General features: G+C 41.4%; 1 protein-coding gene across 1 annotated transcript in view; it reads left to right on the top strand.

Moving 5' to 3' along the window:
* Positions 1–16,753, top strand: part of NAAA (N-acylethanolamine acid amidase) — a 28,616-nt gene extending 11,863 nt beyond the window's left edge. The window contains exons 6-11 of the mRNA XM_072810013.1: positions 1,878–2,050; positions 2,200–2,262; positions 3,046–3,112; positions 3,523–3,551; positions 8,017–8,094; positions 9,422–16,753. Coding sequence (XP_072666114.1) covers positions 1,878–2,050; positions 2,200–2,262; positions 3,046–3,112; positions 3,523–3,551; positions 8,017–8,092 — 408 coding nt within the window. The 3' untranslated portion in view covers positions 8,093–8,094; positions 9,422–16,753. The remainder of the gene's footprint in view (positions 1–1,877; positions 2,051–2,199; positions 2,263–3,045; positions 3,113–3,522; positions 3,552–8,016; positions 8,095–9,421) is intronic.
* The last annotated feature ends 8,528 nt before the right edge of the window (positions 16,754–25,281 follow it).

Here is a 25,281-nt window from a genome sequence, read left to right as displayed (position 1 = left end):
CAGTTTATTCATTTTCCTGTTGATAGACATTGTGTTGTTTGCAGTCTTGGGCCGTTCTGAATAAGCCTGCTGTAGAAATTCTCGTACGAGGCTCTCGGTAAACATGTATGTCTGTTTCAGCTGAGCAAGGGCTTAAGAGTGGAATTGCTGGGTCATAAGGCAGGTGTACCTTTAGTGGAGGTGTGGTGCCATGCAATTCCCATACCATACCATTCATCCATTTATAGTATAAACTTCGGGGCATCCCGGGTGGCTCAGCGGTTTAGCGCCGCCTTGGGCCCAAGGCCTGATCCTGGAGACCTGGGATCGAGTCCCGCGTCAGGCTCCCTGCGTGGAGCCTGCTTCTCCCTCACCTGTGTCTCTACCTCTCTCTCTGTGTGTGTCTCTCATGAATAAATAAATAAAATCTTTAAAAAAAAAAAAAGTAGATAACTTCCTGGTTTTCAGTATAGTCAGAGTTGTGCAACCATCTCTACAATCAATTTTAGAACATTTTCATTTCCCTAAAAAGAAATCCTATGCCCATTAGCCGTCACTGCCCACTTCCATCACTTCCTGAGCCAGACAGATAAAGTGCATGTCTCACCCTGACTCTGCCAACTGAATGAAGTAAGTCACCACTGCCTTCAGTGTCTCTTACATCACCTGGCTTTCTTCTCAGAATTCTGTTAGAGGAAACGGATTGTTTGATCGCTGTTGCAGGATGGTATAGATGACATAAAATGATGTTCCATCACTCCTGTTGCCTCACTTTATAATTTTGCTGAGTTCAGAACAAACCAATTTGATTCTAAATACCTCACCCCTGACAGTAATATGTATATATGAGGGGAAAGTCCGCAGAGTCCTGCCATGGGTTGATGGTTTATGGTGCTGACTGATGGCACTTTTGCAGACACTAGTATTTTGAATTGTTCTTTTGTTAGAATTTACTCCCATCGCTGGCACTGTGCCTCGGCAGTATTCAGGATGGATGAGCAGAAAACCAACTTTCCAAAAGCAGTGAAGAGTGATTTTGAAGATGCAGGTGGAAAGGGCAGGCTCTTCCACAGGACGTTCTTGTGCAAATCAGCTTGAGCAAGGAGCAGCTATGGAAGCTGAAGAAATGGAAAGTGGTCCCCTTAACTAGACCTTTGGGAGTCTTCATGAACCCTTGGGGGTGTCTGAACACTCTGCTCACTGCTCTGATGTAGCATGCTGTCTTTCATCTCTAAGCCTTTGCCAAACTATTCCATTGAGCTGGAACTGTCTTACCCTCCCCCGTGCCCAATACCCCCACTCTCACCAGCCTGACTTCCCTCTGTCCCTTTGGCTCAGCTTATGTGATACCTCCCTGGGATGCTTCCCTGATGCCCTGGGTGAGGGTGGCTCCCCTGCTATGGCTTTTATAGCAACTGCTTCCACTACTTGGACACCTCTTACATTGTGTCACCACTTCCTGTCATTCTTGGAAGTCTAGAGTAAACAGGGTCAGGTCAGTCAGATTCACGGCTCTGTCCCAACACCAGCATAGAGCCTAGCACGTAGTAGTTATTCAGAAAGTACCAGTTGAAAGAATAAATACATGAGGAAATGTGCAGAATCTTGTATGAAGGTGACCTGCCTAGAAAGCACATGGCCCATATTTGGTGAGCCAGGCCTAGAACTTGTCAGCAGTTCTTTCCTCTTGTGAGAAAAATCCGTCTGCTGTCAGCTCCCCCACTGAGTTTTCTTCCATCTCAGGAGCCCTGATGACAGGAGGATGAGGTCAGAGCAGTTTAAGAAGGTAGCCATGGCTTCATGTATCAGGAGAATGTGTTTTGGACCATCTGTCCATCCATTGATGTGAGTAACTGCCATGAGTGATGATGCTAATGCAGCTTTGTCTTCTTGTTCAGACCCTGAATGAGTCGGAAAACTTTGAAGCAGCTGTTTATAAATTGGCCAAGACTCCCCTTATTGCTGATGTTTATTATATTGTTGGTGGTACGTCCCCCCGGGAGGGAGTGGTCATCACGAGGAACAGAAATGGCCCAGCAGACATTTGGCCTCTAGATCCTTTAAATGGAGCGTGAGTAGAATTAAAACTCTGGTCACTTTGTATCAATAATGTTTTTTACCTGGTGAAACTAGAACTTTGGTTTTGTTTTTATGTATTTTTCTTCTTTAGCTATGGGCCAAATGACCTTGGGTAAGACAAGATGATATGCTCTTTTGTAGGTGGTTTCGAGTTGAGACAAATTATGATCACTGGAAGCCAGCACCTAAGAAAGATGACCGAAGGTAGGCCTCTATACACTTCCTGGTTCACAGTGTTTTCTTGGGGTCAGGAAAATGTGCCCTTTTTATGACAAGAACTGGAGAGGACTACAGGTGCTACCCCCTCTCAGAAAATGTACCTGGGCCCCTCACCAACATCTTGGTTAGAATGGGAGAGTGAAGTGTATAGTGGAGAGTGTGGGGGAGGTCTTCTTGGCAGTTGGTTGGATGTTGGAGGGTAAGGTTGGCCCTGGCCTCGATCAGGAGCCCTATATCCCACCGCTAGCTCTGCTAATGACTCACTGGGTGGCCTCTTGAGCCTCTGTTTACTCAGCTATAGAAGGAAAGGATAGAACAAGATTCATGGTTTTCTATGTAAGAGTTTTTTGGAAGGAAAACATTTCCAAACAAACAAACAAACAACAAACAAACAATTAGAGGCTTTCCTTGACCCTTCTTATTTTGAACATTTTATAATTATAAGTCCCTGCATCCCCAAACAGCAGGTAGTTAGGTATTTCCCCTTGGCTTTTCTGCCCATGTGTTTGGTGGCAACCGTTTAATTTTGTAGCAATACGTTTTCACCTTCCCAGCTTCCTGGAGCAGACGGTGCCCGTTGGCCTGACCATTGAATTCGTTTTACCACAGTGGTCTGAGACTGGAAAAGAAGCGTGTTTGGGGCCAGAATCTGCTTCGGTGAAAGGGAGATAATACAGCTGGGCCTTGTATTGAGGCTCCCAGTATGAGATCGGGTGGCATTTAGGGTTTCATAATGTGCCAAGTAACCTTTGTCCTTTCTCCTTCCAGGACGCCTGCCATCAAAGCCCTTAATGCAACGGGCCAGGCAAACCTCAGCCTGGAGACACTGTTCCAGGTAACTCCCGGTGCCATGATGTCTGGCTTTTACCCAGGGTGTTTCATGTCTTTGTTAATAGTGCTTAAAAAAAAAAAAAATCTCCTCTGAAATCAGGCAAATGTGATAAAGCAAAGTGTTGGGGTTAGACTTTCACCTGGTTGAAGACCTAAGAAGTCTGATGACATGTTGTGAACTTGTTTCAGTATAGGTTAAGGCACCCTTCCTCACCCAAGTTTTTCTGCATGTTAAAAAAAAGACACAGTCAAATATATGTTCATTTATTAGAAGGAGAAAAGATTCAAAAGTTTGCAACTCTGTCACCCCAAGACACACTAGAATGTTAGGTGGTTTTATTCTTCCTACAGATACTCTACATGTATTCCTTCTACCTTTTAATAGTCTTTGTAATATGATTTTTTCCTGTGCAGGTTTTGTCAGTGTTTCCGGTTTATAACAAGTAAGTGACATGCTAAACACATCTGTTCATACATGGTCCCAGACTGGGGGACTCACGCTCCTACTCTTCGGCTCAGCAGAGTTCTGGGGGCCTCTACAGGTTAGGCTTTCAAGGTGCTGTGGGTACAGCAGGGAACCGAACAAATCCCTGCTCTCATGGGACTAGCATTCCACTGGTTGGGAGTGGGGAGGAGGAGAGGTAGGGCAGATAAACAAATATAAGGCAGGTGAGAAGTCCATGAAGAAAAACAGAAGGAGGAGGGCAGTGATTTATTCGTCCTAAATCAGTCTGGTATTGGCACTGCCTGCCCTGGTTATGAGCGCCTTAATTTCACTCTGTTAGAACTAAACTTCAGACACCATTGGCTTCTCTTTAACTTCCTGGGACGTTCTGCTACCACCCTACTTGGAAATTACTGTTTCTCTCTTAGCCTGTGCCCTGGATAGTAGCATTCTGTGAGCAGTGGCTTCATAGCTCTACAGCCCAGGGTTTTACCCATGTGGTCTTCTGATGTGAACCCCTGGGCCGTAGCTACTCCTGTCACATTAATTAAGCCTGAGAGGCAGCCACAACACTTGTACAGGAAACTCTGAAGGTCCTCTGTCACCAGAAAAGGCAAGCTGACTCGACCAACAGCATGCTCTTCATTGTCCTACTTCATTGCCTTATCTGCACCTTGGACCAGCTCTGTAGGGGTGCAGACACCTTCTTTTGCTTAGTGAGGTGGGGCTTAATTTAATAAAATGAAAGAGAAAGCATCTGGAGGTCAAAACACTTTTATCTCCTCCTTTTACTTCAGTAAATTTCCAAACCCAGCATTTCCTACCTTCTTATCATTCTTATATCTGCTTTCTCCAAAGCAAGAATATCAAAATGGACCTTTTCAGGAAATAGTATAATACAGACAAAACCTGTCAAGCAATTTTTAGTTTTAAATACACAGTTGATTTTTTTTTTCTTTGAAATGACCCTCTCTTACACAAACACAAAACATTTTTCCTGATGGCCTGTGGAATAACTTTAGTATACAGGTACTTTAAGATTCCTGGGCGGTTATGACATTTACAAAACTGGTGTGTGTGTGTGTGTGTGTTTAAGATTTAATTTATTTGAGAGAGAAAGAGAACAAGAGCAGGGAGAAGGGCAGAGGGAGAAGCAGACACCCCACTGAGCAGGAAGCTGGATGCCGGGCTCCATCCCAGGACTCTGGAATCACAACCTGATGCTTAACCTACTGAGCCACCCTGGTGCCCCAAAACTGGTGGTGTTCTTTTCATTTTATACCATAATAGGAATATATCTTCCAATGGTCCTTTCGAAAGCTTTTTCTGTAAGTGTGGCCTGATAAAAAGATTAACATTAAAAAATTTATTCTATAAACAATATTCTAAAAGCCAATACAGGAAAACAAATGAGGCAGTACTTAGCCACTCAAACAAATGAGCTGCTTGGGTAACAAATGACCCAGTATTATGCTAGTAAGCTAGCTCTTTGGTTGGGGGCAGGTGGGATCCGGGGCAGGAGCGACACAAAACACAAAACAGAGACCCTCCTTGAGTTGTAGCATTTATTGCCTTCCATGATGTAAATACTTCTGTCCGGCCTATTTCAAGCTTGTGATTGGCTTCTAAACTTTCTTTAACAGTTAGCTCTCACGAGCCTGTAGGAGCCAGGTCCACCATACAATTGACTGTATCCTTTCCGATAGGGCACAATTTTGCCCTTCTAATATTCATTTTGAAAATAAGAGTGTTCTCTTTTATGTGTTCTTACAGTTTTTAAAATAATTATTATAAATGATGACTATGTCTTTTTAAAAATTAGTATTCAAATAAAATAGTTGTTTACATATTTTTAAAGATTTTATTTATTTGAGAAAGAGAAAGCACAAGCAGGGAGAAAGGGGAAGAGTGAGAGTGAGAAGCAGACTCCCTACTGAGCTTGAGATTCCAGAACCCTAAGATCATGAGTTGAGCCAGGACTCCGAGATTATGACCTCAGCTGAAGACAGATGCTTAACTGACTGAGGCACCCAGGTTCCCCAATAGTTCTCATATTTTTAAAAGAATGCTTTTAAAAGCAAGTCCCATGCTGTGAACAGCCCTTATAATTTTAAAATTAAAATTTTTTAATTTTTTTTCTCTCTTTCTTTTTTTTTTTTTTTTTTAGGGCTAGGAATAAAATTTACGTTCTTTACATTTACTAGGGGAAAATGAATGCATTCGGAGTCTAAGTAGTACTATCAGCGTGAAATCAAATTTAAATCCCTTTCTCAAGACAGAAATAATTTGTAAAATATTTCCAAGTATACAGTAGATGCCTTTGTCTGTTTGTGCACAGTCGAGTGCATAAGCACGTGTGTGAGTGGCTTTATGAATTCCTCGTGGTGGGTTCAGAGTGCTTAAGGCTATGTCTGATTATAGGACTGCATCTATATAAGCCAATTGAAATATATTGTATAATTGAGTTAAGCATTCTCCAGTTGTTAATTTTTCCTCTATTAAGACTCTGAAATAAACATATTAGTACATCCCTCTCTACTCCCCACTTTTGGGTTATTTTCCCTGGCTGAATTCCCAGAAGTAGGGTTACTGAGTTAAAGGCTATGAATGTTTAAATGGCATATGAATGTTTTGTTGAAATAGAACTGTTAGAAATTATAAGTAGTTAACCAAGTGATATTTTTCTCTGTTGTGTAACTGAAAACCCAAGAGGAACTGTATTTTTTTTTTTTTTAAGATTTGTTTATTAGAGAGTGCAGGAGCAGTGGTAGGGTGAGGAGGCAGAGAGAGGGAGAGAGAGAGAGGGGAAGCGGACTCCTAGCTGAGTGGGGCTGGATCGCAGGACCCTGAGATCTTGACCTGAGCACCACCAAGAATCCAATGTCCACTGACCGAGCCACCCCAAAGAACTGCATTTAAAGGATAATCACCACTAAGCCAGAATTAACACAGATCTCTGACTCTCAGGCCTTTTGCTTGTAAGGATTCCTGGCAACTAAGGCTGTTCACTGTGCGAAGTTAACAGAAAGAAAGCTCAACAGGTAGGACACCTGGGTGGCTCAGTGTTGAGCGTCTGCCTTTCACCCAGTGCGGGATCCTGGAATCAGGGATCCAGTCCCACATCGGGCTCCCTGCGGGGAGCCTGCTTCTCCCTCTGCCTGTGTCTCTGCCTCTCTCTATGTGTCTCTCATGAATAAATAAGTAAAATCTTAAAAAAAAAGCTCTATGCTGCCCCCTCGTGCTGTGCTGTAAGATCACACTCACCTGCAATTGAATATTCTCTGAAGTGGCTGCAAGCAGAGAAAATATTAAAATAACAATGGAGAATAGAATTATGACCAAGGTAAATAAGTAGCTGAAGTCCTCATTCAGGGAACCTCCATTGCCCTTGGACAGTCTCTGCATGCACTCATAGTGCTGACTTCAGCCAGGTGTACAGTTTGGGCCACTAATTCTTCCTATTCCTGAACAACCCAGCTCCAGAAGCTTTGAGCATGCATCCCAGCTAGTGTCCAGGACAAGAGGTAGATGGAGTGAGGAAAAGGGGTTTGAGTGTGTGTGCATGCATGTACGTGTGATCATGTTCAGGTTTCTTGCTATGCAGTATGTTGAATAAATTACAGTGTGCTTTTCATCTTTAGATCTGAGTGAACAGGCCCCCTGACTTTAACCCTGAGCTTTCGAGGTTCCACTTAGGCCTTCCTCTAACCCTCCCTTGATATAAATGATATAACCCTCACTGGACCAGGAGCATTTGCCCAGTGAATCTGGCCCAAGTACAGAGCCTCGAGAGCTCCAAGCTATTTCCAGGGCCTGTGTGGTCCACAGTCCTCCGTGGTGTTCTCCCAATGGCAGTGGGTAGCCACCGTGGACATCCCATGCCTGGTGGGTGGCTAAGGAATGACTTCTTCCTGGAGTTGTGCTTGAAGCCTCGATGCAAAGTCTGAGGTGTCCACACACTGCCACTTGTGGTGTAGGGCAGAGCAAGGGGTGAGGGCCGATGGCTGGCTCGCCCTCATTGCCATGGTGTGAAATTCTGAGGAGTCTGAGAATTTTCAATTTGAACCTAGCCTTCCACAGGGTTGTCAAAATAGAAAGGAAGGACACGCTGTGATCACTTGAATTATAAGTTTTAAATATTCTGACATGGGGATCCCTGGGTGGTGCAGCAGTTTGGCACCTGCCTTTGGCCCAGGGCATGATCCTGGAGACCCGGGATCGAATCCCACGTCGGGCTCCCTGCATGGAGCCTGCTTCTCCCTCTGCCTGTGTCTCTGCCTCTCTCTCTCTGTGTGACTATCATAAATAAATTTTAAAAATTTAAATATTCTGACATATCCAGGCTTCTATTTGTATTATTTTCCTGGGTCCCAAGGGTGAGGGAAGGGCTTGGTATTTTTTCCTCCTCTTTGGAATATTGGAGACAATGATGTGTCTATAAAAATTCCTCTCATGGTTTACAGCTACACAGTTTATACTACAGTGATGACTGCTGCCAGCCCAGAGAAGTACATGACTAGGATCAGAAACCTGGGTTAAAAGTAAGTAAGCAGAGGAGTGGATTCAACCATGTGTGAAAGTTTTGCTAGTTTGTTGTTTGTTGATCCGGGGACATCTGTGGGTGTGTGCTGGTATTTCTCACAGAAGATGGTAACATCTCTAACATTTATACATACAGAACATTTTCTGACAGACATCTGGCAAATGGTTGTAGTTTGTATCAGGTGAATGTCACTGTTAGATATTTATTTTGAATTTGTTGGTAGGAGAGCTAATCTTCTCATGCCCTGTGCCCTTTGTCCTTTATTCAAACCTATTTTCAGGGCAAAGTGTTATCTCTTCACTGACACAGAGGGGGGAATATCTGGGGAGACTTGCATGTCCTCAGAATAATAGCGAGACAAGCCAGCACCTTTGCAACCTAAGAAGATGACAGATAGTGAAGGCAAAGGACACCTGCAGAGTTTATTTCGGGCATTGCTGAGCCCATCAGTGAGTGGGAAGACATGAAGAAAAAGCAGGTGTCCTTTTTGCCAAACCTAGGCAGTTTTCCCTATTGCCGGGGTCTTCTGGAGCTTGTAAACCTGGCCCAGTGTTTTGGGCATTTGCATCCTGGCAGTGTTAAAAATCAGTGTTTGAATTAAGTACATTTATTTTTCTTCCCTTACAGATGATGTCTTAAAAATGAGATTTTTGAAGAGGTAGCTGTACTTTAAAAAAACAAAACAGAGTGAGAGGATTGTATTATTTCAGGAATAATATGGAATCATTCTCGTTAAGCTTTCCAGTCTTGTGAAGTGGGAAGCAGAATCACTTTGCAGCTTGGGTGGGTAAAGCGGATTATAGGGACGCCTCACGTTGGCTTCCATGTGTCGCTTGCCTTGACCCTCTCTGAGTTTGTCTGTCCTGACTTGCACAACTCAACGAGGTCAACTCAGAGGGCGAGCCTCTTCTCACCACAACATGTAGCAATGGTGTCATGCGTCAGCCTTGAAGAAATGAGCTGGCAAGACCTCTGCTTATTATGAAGTGCTTCTGGAAGAGCGCGAGAGAAAAGGTTCTTCTAAAAGAAAATGGAGACCTGTAGTTGAGTAGAGCCTGTTTGAGTGTGTTGTTAGTCTGAGCGTTGATCACGTGTTTCCATGGGATTCTCATTTTGCATAATGAGTCTAGTGTTGCTTTATAAAAACTGATAGGCCTCCTTTTTCTAAATAGCTACTTTCTTACCACTTTTTGAAAGCAATATGAAACCAAATTATTTCTGATTGTCACTTTTCATTAGTTAATAAAATGTTGAAAGAGTTATTGGCAAGGAGAATAAAAATTTTTTTCCAAGACATTTAATGTTGTGTTTTCCCTTCCTTCCAGCCTCTAGAGTTGTGTGGTTCTGAACACCTGTCCCGAGGAAGCAGCTCTCACAGATGTTGCTTAAATGTCAGGACTCAAAGGAGCGCACAACTGCGTTGCAGAATTTGACTTTTTGTTTTCCCGCACGTACAAGAAAGAAACGTCTCTGAGGATGAAGTGAGAAAAGGTTAAAATCCATGAACAGTGAATCAGTGGGATGTTTTTGTTTAGTGAACTAGCAAGAGCAAAGGAAAATGGAATGAGTGGAGGGAAGTGTTAGCCAGGCGCTGGTCACCCCGCTTCACCATAATGCACATACCTCACTAGTGGCCCAGAGCAGTCATGTGTCTTCTTGGGCAGTGTTGGATCCACATAGTTAAATTTCCATCATCTAACGCCCTTTTTAAAAATCAAACATCAAGAGTAGCTTACTCTTGCCAGACATGTTGAACTGTGATGAAGACTAGAAACTTCTACTTATTAGTCACTTCCATTCCTGTTTTCTAGACTACAGACCGTGACCTTTGGATGGAAATTTGGGGAATTACCCTAATTTTAACCAGGCATTGAGGACTTTTCAGCAGGAGAGGGATTTAAGTAATCTAAATTTCTGTTGTTTTTAAGACCTGTGTTCCTTATGCCCTGTGGTTTCACTACAGTGGGTCTAGATGTAGATTTCTTGTTATTTAGCTTGCTTAGGATTTGTTATGCTTTTCAGATTTCAAATTTATCTCTTTTATTCAAGTTTGGAAAGTGCTCAGTTACTCTTCTGTGACTGTCCTATATTCTCTTAAGTCTTCTCTCCTAAACTCCCAAGCATATGTGTTTTCATGCTTTCTATCCTCTGTCTCAGCCCTCTGGTATTTTGGAGGGGAGAAAAATAGGAGGGGGTAGATTTCTCTCTTGATGACATATTCCAGGTAATGTCTTTATTTTTTTCTGTAAAATCAAATATTTCTTCAGTGGATCTATTGAGTTTTTAATATCAAGGATTGATTATGCTTGTTTGTTTGTTTATTTTAGAGAGAGAGAGCATGAGCCAGAGGGATAGAGAGAGAAGGAGAGGGAACCTCAAGCACACTCCCTGCTGAGCACAGAGCCTGATGCAGGGCTTGAGATCACGACCTGAGCTGAAACCAAGAGTAGGACACTTAACGGACTGAGCCACTCAGGCATCCCTATTTATTTATTTTTTAAAAGATTTTATTTTAAGTAACCTCTGCATCCAGCATGGGGCTTGAACTTAGAACCACCAGATCAAGAGTTGCATGCTTTACTGACTGAGCCAGCCAGATGCCCCTCAAGGATGATATTTTTATTTTAGATGGGCTATTTGCTACTTTTTCAAACTGCTGGGATTTTTGTTGGATAGTATCTGTTCCTTGCTTTGGTTTGTTTGTTTGTTTTTGTTAAACTTCTTAACCCATACTTATTTTAAACTTTTCTTTTTTTTTAATTTTTATTTATTTATGATAGTCACAGAGAGAGAGAGAGAGGCAGAGACACAGGCAGAGGGAGAAGCAGGCTCCATGCACTGGGAGCCTGACGTGGGATTCGATCCCGGGTCTCCAGGATCGCGCCCTGGGCCAAAGGCAGGCGCTAAACAGCTGCGCCACCCAGGGATCCCCATACTTATTTTATACTCTGCTTCTAAATTCAACCAGCAAGTCCTCAACTTTGCTGTTTGTTTTCACTGACCCTCCCTCATAGAGATTTCTCTGGTGTTCTGTAGTTTTGGATTGTGTTCCTCTGGAAATCCTGAAGGCCAGGATTGACAGTATACCACCCAGAAAAGATTTATGTCTGTTAATTTCTCAGCTTGTGGTTTCTTAGAACATTCGGTATAAATTGAAGCCTCAATTTATATTGTATGAGGGCCAGCCTGTGGTCACATCTTCACAGAGGAGAACTGGCCCCTGCAAAGGCTGATATTCTAACTCCATCTTGTGTGCATCTATGTCCATGTCCTTTTATCTCCCATCTTCCAACATAAGTATCGAAGAACCAAAGATTCTCAGTTCCTGGGACCAGCAGATGTCCTGGGGCCGCCATGACTCTCATGCCTGCTTCCCTCCCAAGCTTCTCTTTATTTCCCATCCTCCCTATATTCCCTTCATCCCCTTTCATTACTTGCTAGCTCAGCTAAATATTCAACATTTAAGAGAGATGCTTGTTTATTATCTTTAGTTTTATAGTGGGCATGTTTTTCCAGGTATTTATTCCTCCAAAGTATCCAGAAATCAAAGAGCTGATGAGCGATTTTTTTTAAAAGTTCATTCTGTGTAATCATGAAGAGTGCATTGATGGGGGCTGATAATGGAAAAGTGAAAATCAGTTAACTTGACATTGTTGTAGAACAGATAAGAAATTAAGATGGATTGCAAGATATGCAAACAACCTTAATGTTCACAGATGAATAGATAAAGAAAATGTATGTATATGATGCATATTACTCAGCCTTTAAAGAGATGGAAACTCTGCCATAGGTGACAGTGTGGATAAACCTTGAGGGCATTATATTAAATGAAACAAGCTAGTCACAGAAGGACAAATACTGCACATTCCACTTATTTGAGGTTATGGAGTATAGGACACACTACCTCAGAATATGGCACATTGGCATATTGAATATTTTAAGCTGAAGGAATTTGGGAAAACAGCAGAAGCACGAAGGCCAGTCTGACTTCCTCTCCCTAGCCCTTCTTCCTGAAAACAGGTCAATAGAACCCTCCTGCCAAGGAGTCTTCCCTGTAACTGGAGGAATGGAGCATCTTTATCTCTGAAGACAATGGAACCCCTAAAGAATCCTAATGAACAGTTCTCACTAAGTTTTCTCTGGTTCACTATAATTACCTCGTACTCCTCGACCTATTGTATTCCTCTGTGCCAAACCTCCCACAAATATGCACAGAACCGTCTCTTTGGGTCATTTCCTTATGAAGGCCCCCGTGTCATGTGAAACTTAAACTGAATAAATGAATAAATGCGTATGTTTTTCTCCTGTTAATCTATCTTTGTCAGTTTAATTCTCAGACCCAGCGAGGGATCCTAAGAGGGTAGAAAAAACCTTTTTCCATCCCCACAAGAAAAAAAAAAAATTTAAAGGCAGAAATATGTTTAATAAAAAGTGTTTTTAGGGGTGCCTGGGTGGCTCAGTCAGTTAAGTGTCTGCCTTCAGCTCAGGTCTTGATCCCAAGGTTTTGGGATCGAGCCCTACATCAAGCCCCACGTGGAGGGGGAGGGGGCGCGGGTAAGGAGAAGCCTGCTTCTCCCACTGCTGCTCCCCCCTGCTTGTGCGCTCTCTCTCTCTCTTTCTGTCAAATAAATAGATAAAAATCTTCTAAAAATTTTGAAAAATAAAAATTTAAAAAAGTGTTTTTAGAAAATTAATATGGCTTGGCCTACAGTGGTTGTATAGAGATTGATAGGGTTGGTTTTTAAAGAATCTAATTTTTTAAGTGTATAAGTAACATATACCTCTTTTAAAAATAAATCAGGGGTGCCTCAGTGGCTCACTCAGTTGGGCCTCCAACTCTTGATTTCAGCTTAGATCATGATCTTCACAAGTGGGATGGAACCAGCAGGAGTTGGCTTCCTCTCTGTCCCTCCCGCCCACTCATGTGCTCTCTCTCAAATAAATTAAATCTTTAAAAGATAAATCAATCAATCAGGGGCACCCGGGTAGCTCAGTTGGTTTTGCATCCAGCTCTTGGTTTCGGCTCAGATCATGATCTCAGGATCACGAGATCAAGCCCTGCATCAGGCTCATGCTCAGTGTAGAGTTTGCTTGAGAGTCTCTGTTCCCTCTGCCCCTCTCTGCACTCGTTCTCCCCTTCTCTCTCTCTCAAAAATAAATAAATAAAACCTTTAAATAAATAAATCGAACAGTACATAGTACAATCCTTTGCCTGTCTTCCTCACTCATAGATTACGCTCTCCCCAATAGCATTCCCTAAAGATAACTGTTATCTGTATTTGTGAAGAGTTTTTTAATGCATATATGTTTTAAAATGTAGATTTTATTTAGGTCTGGTGGGGCTAACAGGTTGGGGACAGTTTCCATTAGATTGTTACAGTTCCCAAGAGGAAAGGGACACAGCAGGTGCCTGCAGGGCCATAGCAAAGAATACCAAGATTGGTCACAGGCAGAGAGAGCAGGGAACTGTGTGTCAGTAAGAGAATTTTTGTGGTGTTCAAGGGAAGGAATGTGTGTTGACACAGGGTAAGCAGGCTAGACAGGTCTAGGATTGTCTAGTGTGAATAATTTCATCAGCTCCACAGTTTAGGAGCTGCCCTAAGTTGTCTGATAGTGGTTCTGGGTACTTAGGGCAGGGGAATAATGTCCCTGAGTGGTAAAGTGCTTAAAGGCCATGGTTGGGGGATGTGGACTCTGTATTGGGTGGCCTATATATGAAAGACTAGTGCACAGACCTTTGCCATAGGTAAGAATCAGTTAACCCTGGGCAGGGTGTTGCTTTGCTGGGAGACAGCAAGGCCCCAAGATGTCAAACCATTAATACAGATATTAGAAAACATAATTGATAAAATAGAATTTTTCTTCACAATGAGGTTAGATTATACATTTCAGCAAGTTTTGCCTTGTTCACATAAAAAATATGAACATCTTTTAATGCAGAGGATATTGATCTATATATTTTTAAATGATGGCATAGGACTCTCTTGTATATACTATAAATTCGTTAACCATTCTGCAACTTACAGATTTTTAAGTTGTTTCCAATTTTTCATGATCATAAAGAATATGGTAATGAAAATCCTTATATACTTTCTGTGTGGGTGTATAGTTCCCTAAGATACCTAAAAGTGGAATTTCTGGTTAAAGGGTTTACATTTTACAGATTTGTAATTGAATTTAAACAGCATTTTTCACAGAAATAGAACAAATTTTTATGAGACCACGGAAGACCACAAATAGCCAATCTTGAAAAAGAAGAACAAAACTGGAGGTATCACAATTGCAGATTTCAAGATATGCTACAAAGCCGTAGTAACCAAAACAGTATGGTCCTGACATAAAAATGACACATATATCAGTGGAACAGAATAGGGGCCTCAGGAATAAACCCACACTTATTTGGTCAATTAATCTATGATGGTGGAGGCAAGAATATACAATGGGGAAAAGACAGTCTCTTCAACAAATGGTATTGGGAAAACTGTACAGCTACATACAAAAGAATGAAACTGGCCCACTTTCTTACACCATACACAAAAATCAATTAAAAAATGGATTTAAGACCTAAATGTGAGGGATCCCTGGGTGGCGCAGCGGTTTGGCGCCTGCCTTTGGCCCAGGGCGCGATCCTGGAGACCCGGGATCGAATCCCACATCAGGCTCCTGGTGCATGGAGCCTGCTTCTCCCTCTGCCTGTGTCTCTGCCTCTCTCTCTCTCTCTCTCTCTCTGTGACTATCATAAAAAAAAAAAAAAAAAGACCTAAATGTGAGACCTGGATCGAGTCTTAAAGATCCTATAAGAGATCATATACAATAACTTTTTTGATGTTGACCATAGCAACTTTTTTCTAGATCCGTCTCTCGAAGCAAGGGAAACAAAAGTAAAAATAAACTATTTTCAAAATAAAAACCTGCACAACAAAGGAAATTATCAACAACCCACCAAATGGGAGAAGATATGTGCAAATGAGATATCCAACAAGGGGTTAATATCCAAAATATACAAAGAACTCATAAAACCCAACACACAAAATCCAATTAAAAAATGGACAGAACTGCTGAATAGATATTTTCCCAAAAAAAGAGAGATGGGCAACAGACACATGAAAAGATGCTCAATATCACTAATTATCAGGAAATGCAAATCAAAACCACAATGAGATATCACCTCACACCTGTTAGAATGCCTAAAAGCAAAAAGACAAAAAATAGCAAGTGTTGGCAAGAATATGGAGAAAAAGGAACTCTTGTGCTTTGTTAGTGGGAATGTAAATTGGTGCAGCCACTGTGGAAAACAGTATGAAGATTCCTCAAAAGGTTGAAAATAGAAATACCAATAATTCCACTATTGGGTATTAACCCAAAAGAAAATGAAAACACTAATTTGAAAAGATATATTCACTCCTGTATTTATTGCAGCATTATTGACAATAGCCAAGATAAAGGAGCAACCTAAGTATCTATGGATAGATGAATGGGTAAGGAAGCTACAGTATATATATTTGATGGAATATTATACAGCCATAAAAAGATGTGATTGTGCCATTTGTGACAACATTAGATGGACCCAGAGGGTATTATACTAAATGAAATAAGTTATATTGAGAAAAACAAATACCATATAATTTCACTCATACATAAAGAACAAAATGAGTAAACAGAACCAGACTTATAAATATTGAGAACAAACGGATGGTTGCTAGAGAGGAAGGGGGTGGGCGGATGGACAAAGTGAGTGAAGAGGGGTGGGAGATACAAGTTTCTAGTAGTGGAATGAATAAGTCACGAGAAGAAAAGCCACATTATAGGGAATATAGTCAGTGATATATTTTTTTTAAGATTTTATTTATTTATGAAAAACACAGAGAGAGAGACAGACACACGCTGAGGGAGAAGCAGGCTCTCCATAGGGAGCCCAGTGCGGAACTCGATCCCAGGACCCCGGGGTCACGCCCTGAGCCAAAGGCAGATACTCAACTACTGAGCCCCCCAGGTGCCCCTGTCATAAAGGCATTGTATGGTGACAGATGGTAGCTACCCTTGTGAGCACAGCATAACGTACAGAGTTGTTGAATCACTATGTTGTACACCTGTGTACAACTATATTCAAATAAAAATATTTTTTAAAGAATGTCATGTTTTTCAGCTAAAAAATACATAATTTAATAAATCACAATTAAAATTTAATCTCGACTAATTCTGACAAAGTGAAACAATTTACATTCCCATTAGTAGTGTAGGAAAGGCTCCTTTTCTCATACTGTCAATAATACAGGATTGCATCAGTCTTTTAACTTTTAGAGAATGGGGGGATGTTAGCAGTCAACCACTAACAAAAGTGAGTCAATGTGAAAATGTCAGTATCAGACAAAAGAGAATTCAAGCCAAAATGGATTTTGGCAGAATAATATTTTATTTTGATAAAATTTCTACCAAGAAAAACATACATAAGCTTTCATGTATTATAGATATAAAATTATATAATGGCAATTTTATGTAACTCAACATATGTTTAACACAGAACTACAAAACCTAATGCAAAGGTTCAGAAATCCAAGAATAAATTGCTAAATCTGTACTTATAGATATCTTTGAACCGGGGAAGAATACATAAGGATAAAGAGGATTTGAATAACAATAACAAGCTTAACCTACTAAATAGATGCAAATAAAGTATAAATTTCTTTGCAGATTCCCATGGTACCTACCAGCATACACATAAGCATCTTAGATTAATTGAAAAAGTAAGCTGTCTGGGAATAGTGATTAATATTTTAATATTTTGCATTATGTCTTAAGAAAAGTAAACAAGAAAAGGCAAGATGTTCCATCACTTTTGTGAACAGAGAAAAGCCAGCCAGAAGAAAGAGTGCCTGGGGTCCTGGGGAACTGCAGGGGGGGCCTCCGGTGCCCGGCAGCTCTGAGCCCCATGCCCTGTGTTGTCAGCACTCTTCCATTTCTGGCTTAAGGAGCTCAGGCTGCATAGACGTGTCTTGAGAAACACAGCCTCCTAATCTGGGGGGGTAAGAGGCTTAGTTCTGGGGCTAGGGCAGGAGAGTGCTGGGGAGAAACTGTCTTCAGGAATCAGGCCCAGGTGTGAGGGAGACATCCTGACTATGCAATCTCTCTCCCCTTTCAAATCCTCCTCGCAAGGCTTGATCTGATTGAGTTCATGAGGTGCCTATTGCTGTGAGGCGGGGAGCCCTGAGTGCTTGGCCACAGCTGTGGATGTCCTTACTGCGTTTCTGGAAGACGGTATGCCAGCTTGAGCCTGGGCCTTCTTTACCGGATCTGTAGGTCTGGAAGAAACTGCATCAGCCAAGGATCCCTGAGCCAACTCCAAAGACAGGATGGAGGTCACACCTGTGTGTTAAAGAGGCTCCTGCCTCCTTGCGTTTCATAGTAAAGAATACCAAAGAATACCAAAGAAGGTAAGAACTTTCTTTCTAGCCTAAAGTACAGAAATGAGGGCAACAAACGTATGTTCTTACACAGGAAATAAATCCAGGTTTGGTTTGAGGACAGAGGTCAGAGAAAGCCCCTGTTATCAACTCACCCAGGGAGGGTCTTTGCTATGTGTGTTTTGAGGTTCACTCAGTGGGAAGATAAATAATTGCCAACATTTTTTTGGAAAGATTTTATTTATTTATTTGAGAGAGAGCAAGACAGTGCACAAGCAGAGGGGGAGGGAAAGAGAATCCAAAGCAGACTCTGCACTCAGCACAGAGCCAATGCCGGGCTCTTTCCCAAAACCATGAGATCATAACCTGAGCCAAAACCAAGAGTCCAGCGCTTAGCTGACTGAGCAACACAGTTTCCCTCCAACCCTTTTTTAAAATGATAACATCAGATATTGGTGATGCTAAATCAAACCCTAGAAGGACAGTGGTCTCAGATAGGTAGTATAGATGTGCTGTTTACCTGAGTAGATGGCTCAGCTGGGGGATCACCAGCAGGAAAAGCAGTTAGTCATTACTAAAAGGCGTCGATTCAACAATCTGAGGCTACATCAACTCATTTTCTGTTTGGTTTTACAAAGCTTTCACTTTTTCCCCAAGAATTATTTTAGTTCTCCTTTCCATTCCTTTTTCGTAGTGATTTCTAGAATGTTCTTTACAGATCTGTAGATGATATCACTTTCTTCTATTAAGGAAGCCATATGTGATGCCTATTTAATCAGAGTCACTTTCTAATTTCCTTACCTCAAAAAATGTTGGGGAAATATGATTTATTGATTTTTAATTAACAAAGTTATAATAAAGCTATATATGTTAAAAATTAAAATTTCTCATAAGCCCATTCCCCAGAAAAAAATCACTATTAACAGTTTGGTGTATGTTATTTGATTATACATTTACTGATATGTTTTTTATAGAGATGATGAGATCATAGGAAGCATATTGTTCAGCAATTTGCTTTTCTTCATGTAATGATATATCTTATGGATATTTTCACACCATCACATTTAGACTTGCCTTGTTCTTTGTCCTGGCTGAATACTGTTCCATCCTACTTTTGATGTACCATGATGTGTTTTCTATATCTGTACTGATAAAATATTTAAAGTGGCTATGATTTTGGAGAGAGAGTTTTTTTTAAAGATTTTATTTATTGAGAGAGCATGAGCGAGGGATGGTGGCAGAGGGAGAGAGAGGGAATCCTGAGCAGACTCCCTGCTGAGCACAGAGCCCCACTCAAGCCTCCATGTGGGGCTCAATATCATATCCCTAAGAGAAATCAAAAGCTGGCTGCTTAACTGACTAAACCACCCAGGTGCCCCTAGGGAGAAAGATATTTTAAAAGATTTCTGAGCGTATCATTTAAAAAGTTTCCTCATCTATAATTTTCATGACAGAGACAAACATTTGCAAAGTACCTTCATATATAACCTCATCTCACCTTGTGACAACCCTGTAATGGAGTTATCACTATCCATTCACCATCCTGATGTCTGGGTGCTCCCTGTCCCCTTCCACAATGTATGAAGGCACATACTTTTTGTCCTTAATGACCAGAGTTCATTACAACTGGATGTGCTCCCTGAGGAGAGTCTTCATTTCTTTCATTACTACAGGTTGTTTCAAATAGTTTATTGACTCATGATAGTTACTCCTTTCTCATTCTATGGCAGTATCATATTTCTATCTCTACATCTTTCTTGTAGGGTAGGTGACAAACAAGGTTGCCTTATTCTGCAACCATTTTCAGATTTATAAACTCATAAGAAATAAGGTCCCGAAGGGCAAAAATGGACTTACTTACTATTACAGTCTTTGACCCAGAAATAATCAATATCTGTCCCATTTATGGGATAGTTTATGCTTGTCTTGGTCAGCTAGGGCTGCCATAACAAAATACTACAGGTGGGTGTCTTAACCAATATGTATTTATTTCTCACAGTTCTGGAAACTGAGTAGTTCAGGATCAAGATGCCAGCAGATTTGATTTGTATATTGAGTGCCTTCTTGGCTTGCAGATGGCCACATCCTTGCTCACATTGTGGCGGGGGGGGGGGGGGTGGTGAGAAGAAGAGAAAGGGGGGAGAAAGAGAGAGAAAGAGAGAGATCTAGTCTCTCTTCTTCTTCTTATAAGGACACTAATCCCATCATGTGGTCACCACCCTCATGACCTTACCTAAACCTAATTACCTCCCAAAATCCCCACCTCTAAATACCATCACATTGGGAGTTGAGACTTCAATTTGTGAACTTATGGGGGACGCATTCAGTATATAACAATGCTGTATTAAGATAGTATGTCTTTTACTGCCTCCTAAATTTGAGCCAGGGACATGTTTTTGATTATCTATATTTTAAAATAAGTATATCAAAAAATAAAATAAAATAAAATAAAATAAAATAAAATAAAATAAAATAAGTATATCAGATCCAATCTGTCAACATATATTGAGATTCTACCAGATACTAAGAACACTTTAAATACATTATTTATTATTCTCCAATATTTATAGATATTATAAAACTGAGTTTATGGGAGGTTAAGTGACCAACATCTAGTGAAAAGCTGAGCTGAAATTCTCACCTGCATCAGTGTACTTCCAAAACCCAAACACTTTAGTACACAGTGGTCTCTATAGGCAAGTTACTGATTATCAAAACAAATTGTAAGTGATTTGGTGGACTCAATCATTTCTGATGACCCTTTCAGCTCTAAAACTGTTCAGGTATCCAGAAAAATTTGGGTTGATTTGGTAATGATGGCTGCTCATTTTGACCCATACTCAGGTTCTAGTTTTATGATATCTCTTACATCTGGAAATCATTTTGCACACACACAAAAGAGATCATAGTATTTTTTCCTTTGATTATTTAGTCAAAATAAGCTAAACAACATAAACAAGTTGTGACTTTTCTTTGATTTGCAAGGGAAAAGATAATCACTAATACAATAACCTTTAAAAGTGGAGGAAGTAAAGTGCAGTAGATGTGAAGGAGGAGAAAAATATGGAAGTGGAATCCATTCTCAACATTAAGTCAGTACATCTCACATTGCTTCCTGAAAAAGGTCTAGAAAAAGATTCTTCTTTGTTGTGTAAAAATAAATGTGGCAATAAATAAATATGGTAAAAATAAATAAAAAGTTTATTCAATTAATATTGCTTGAATCCCTGCCACATGTCAGGCCCATGGTACCTTCTAGAGATATGATGAATTTGCTCACACACAGTCTTTGCTGTCAAGGAACTGATAGTCTAATGGTAGAGAGACACAAAATAGGAAACTATAATACATTATTGCAGTGATGGAGATGTGAATAGGATATTCAGGACCTCACAGGAGAGACCTGTCAAACTGGCTTCCCTAAGGTGATGCCCAAAGTGAGCTTTAAGGAATGAGTAAAGTTAGCTAAGTTAGCCAAGAGGCGTGGGATAAGAATATTCCGTGTCAGAACAAAACACATAGGCCATTGTGGTCAAAGAGCAGAGTTTGAAGAAAGAAAAGAGAGATGAGGCTGGAGGAGTAAGATTTTAGAGAGCTGAGTTCTGCTTGTGGTACATGGAGTCTAAGGCACCGTGAAAGTTTAGCAGAAAGCTGGGTATATGGGGCTGACATATATGGATAATCTGGGATGAAGATATAGATTTGAGAAGTGGGAAGCGATAGTTGAGTATGAATTGATTCAGTCATCTGGGGACCATGTTCAGAGTGAGGAGACCTGACATTTGAGTCTAGAGTACAAACCAAAATGGACATTTAAAGGATAGAAAAAAGTGAGCTCAAGAAGAGAGATAGAGAGGTAGAACAAATGCAAGGGAGTCCAGCATCATGGAAACCCAAGGAGTAGAATTTTTATCAAGGTGGGGCTTGCAGAGACAGATGGTTTTGCTGTTTGGGCAAGGTAAGGACTGAAAAGATGAAGGCACCTTAAAACCATAAAAGTGGTTTTAAGAGGAATTAAGGAGAAAATATGTAGTCTACTCAGAAATATGAGAAGAAAAGAGACTGGCTTATAACTAGAGGGATATGGGAGTCAAAGAATGATGATTGTGATCAATAGCTTTGAGATTGTAAGAGAAGAGACTTCAGGACGTTTCTAGACTCAAAAGGAAAAGCTAGAAGAAAGGCTGGAAACATGGGAAAGATAGGAGATGACAAATGAAGGGAATTTTCATGCACTGACACTGAAGAGGTGGGGAAAGTGCTCTCAGATGATAGTCTCACAGTTTTTATGATGTGGGTGACAAGGTCCATAGATAACTTAGTCTACCTGAACTAATAATACTCTGCCTGGATTATCTTATTTCAGATTCCCTCTTCCTTTTATCAGCAAACAATTTGCTCTCCCTCTGCCTGCTATCTGTGTCCTGCAGAAATCTTGTACGTACACTATGGGAAGGGGTACCTAGCCCAACATCACTTTGCTTTCCAGAATGCAGAGAAAGGTATGTGTTTCCCAACTCCCAGATTATCCGTAGGTATCCCAAAGCCTACATTTTATAGGGAGGGGCTTCTCAGAATAGAAAGAAACCATTATATTTCTCCTCAGACAGTTCTTGAAACTCAGCTTCTCCTCCTTATGATGAGACCACCAGAATGTCAGCTGAATATCTTAGAAGTTGGTGAACTATATTTGACCAAGTTAAAGTGTACTGAGGAGTCTATGTTGTCCACTATGGGTTATCCCAAATCGTCCATGCACAAATAAATGAAATAAAATTGGCAAAAAGCAGATGAAAGAGCTTTTCAGGTAGAGGGTTTAGAGAGTCATATTCAAGGAACTGAATGGTCTGAAGTGAACAAGAGGGAGGATGGCATGACATGTGGCTGCCAAGGTAGGCAGAGCCCAGATCACTCAGGGTCTATAGGATTTTAAACTTTATCCTAAAGATGTGAAGAACAATTGAAGAATTCAAAATAGGGAGTTAATAGTAAGATATGCACATTAAAAAGATCTCAGAGTTCTGTCGAGAAGGGATTGGAGGGAGTAAGAGTAGAAGAAGGAACAGCCCAGAAGCCACTAAAGTCATCTAAGCAAGAGATGATGATACTTTGGTCAGAGTTGTTGGCAGCAAAGATGGAGAGAAGAGGGTAGTCTACGGCCATACCACCCTGAACGCGCCCGATCTCGTCTGATCTCGGAAGCTAAGCAGGGTCGGGCCTGGTTAGTACTTGGATGGGAGAGAAGAGGGTGAATTCCAACAGTATTCAGGAGGTCGAATTGACAGGATCCAACTGAGTAGATGTATGGGGTGAGGGAGAAGGATCAAGAATGATTTCCAGTTTTCTGGCTAGCAAAACTGGGTAGGCAATTATACCAATTACTGACATAAATATAGTGGAGGAGAATCAACTTTGACTAGAGGGAAGATGAAAGGTTTATACAAGTTAGGGTTGGGGTGTCCGTGAGACACGCAGGTAGAAATACTGAGAAGGCAGTTACATATTCACATCTGGATTCTGGAGGTGAGGTTGGGCTGGAGAGATATGCATGGAAAGGCATCAGAATGTTACGTAGTGGTTGAGGCCATGGGGGTCCCTGAAGTGCCCTAGAGGGAAAGTAAAGGCAGATCAGAGTCTAGGGCCTAGGACAGAGCCATGAAGGACCCCGGGGCTTAAGCACCAGGTAGAAGAGGATGAGTCAGCAAAGGAGGCTCAGGAGAGGCAGCCAAAGTTATAGGAGGAAAGCAGGGGGAATAGTGACAACACTTGGTTTATATGGTATATGGGCTTCAGCATCACTGGAAGTTTGTGGCTTCCTTGTTTTCTAGCTTGGCAATATGTCCCAGGGTCATCTTGCACATTTTTGGCTCCAGAGAGGGTACTTCTTTAGGGTACCCTCTCTTTAGGGTGCGGGGTATTCATTGCTTCCTAGTTGGCCTACATCATTCTATACCTTTCCAGTGAGCAGATCTGGAAAATAAGTATTACTTAGAGAAAAACCCACCATAACGAATTTATATTTAGGAACACAATATTTTTACTTAACAGCCTTGATATTTTACTTATATATATCTCTTTATTAAAAATCTTTTTTCCCTAATGACATTAAAATAGTATTATTTACTCTGCCCCACCATAAATAACAGTTTCAGAATAGAAACAATACTATTAAATAATAAATAAATTCTTTGTAGTTCTTTTTGTCCTTTGTTTGTTTGTTTGTTTGTTTTTAAGATTTTACTCATTTATTCACAAAAGACATAGGCAGAGGGAGAAGCAGGCTCCCTGTGGGGAGCCTGATGCGGAACTCAATCCCAGGACCCTGGGATCACAACCCGAGCCAAAGGTAAACACTCAACCACTAGCCACTCAAGTACCCCATCTTTTTGTCCTTTGGATATATCCACTAGGGATGTACAAATTACTGAATTCTCAAGGCATTTGAAATAACTCCATTCTGTGTTTCTAACTTAAATAAGGTAAGATTCACTTATTTAACTTTTGCGCTTTTTTTTGAGAGAGAGAGAGAGAGCATGTGTGAATTGTAGGGGAGGGGAAAAGGGAGAGGGAGAGAGAGGACCTTAAGCAGGCTTAATGCTTAGCGTGGAGCCAAACCCAGGGCTCTTTCTCACCACTCTGAGACTATTAGCTGAGCCAAAATCAAGAGCTGGATGCTTAACTGACTGAACCACCCAGGCGCCCCTAAACTTTTGCTTTTCATCTTTGGAGATTGATTATTCATTTTGCTTTAAGTTTATTTTATGACTTTGTAAAGCATTTTTATAATTCCTCTTCCAATGATGTATTGCTTCATAACTATCCCAAAACTTAGTGGCTTAAGACAACCATTTTATCTGCTTGTGATTTTGTGGGTCTGGAATTTGCAAAGGGACCAGCTGGGTGGTTTGTCTATAATCCTCTGGGTAGCTGGGGCTGGAGGCTCTTGTTCTTTTTTTAGGATTTTATTTATTTGAGAGCATGTACATGAGCAAGGGGGAGGGGCAGGAGGGAAGGGAGAAGCAGATCCCTGGTGAGCAGGGGGCCCGATGTGGGGGCGTGATCCCAGGACCCTGAGATCATGACCTGAGCCAAAGGCAGATGCTTAACCAACTGAACCACCCAGATGCTCTGAAAGATTTTCTTTTTTAAGTAATCTCGACACCCAACCTGGAGCTCAAACTCACAACCCTGAAATCAAGAGTTGCATGTTCTAGAGGTGCCTGGCTGGCTCAGTCGGTGGAGCATGTGACTTTTGATCTCAGGGTCATGAGTTTGAGCCCCACATTGAGCGTGGAGCCTCCTTAAAAAAAGGGGGGGGTGGGAAAGCTGGAGCAAGAGGAGCCCAAGTGTGTTATATTGCGCTGTTGGGAAGGCAGGAGTAGAAGGTCTTAGACCATCCTGCACCTCACAGCCTTTATCTCAGTTAAGGGTAACTCAGACCCCTGGCAGGACTAGGTGGGAGAAACAGGTGAGGAGGCACTGCCTGCTGTCCCTGCCCAAAGCCAGTCAAGCAAGACTGAGGATATAAATCTGCCTAGTTGGCAGCCCTTTCCTTTAAATGTTGAAGAAAGGTGTTAGCAAACAACATTTTTCACAGAACCTTGGTGGCCCCGGTACTCCTCAGTATTGCTTCCACTTGGGTGCACATGAGTCGTGTGTGGAGTTTGTCAGCCTTGAAGGTCCCTGGACTCCTTGTAGAGAGTCTAAAGCTGTGGCTTCTAAGGCAAGGTCCAGGTATCTGTGCTTCCCATAAGTTTCTAGAAAGTCTGTTCACCATTCTGAAC

The sequence above is a fragment of the Canis lupus genome, chromosome 33, assembly GCF_048164855.1.
Source record: "Canis lupus baileyi chromosome 33, mCanLup2.hap1, whole genome shotgun sequence".
NCBI lineage: Eukaryota > Metazoa > Chordata > Mammalia > Carnivora > Canidae > Canis > Canis lupus.
This window is presented reverse-complemented; position numbering and strand designations above follow the sequence as displayed.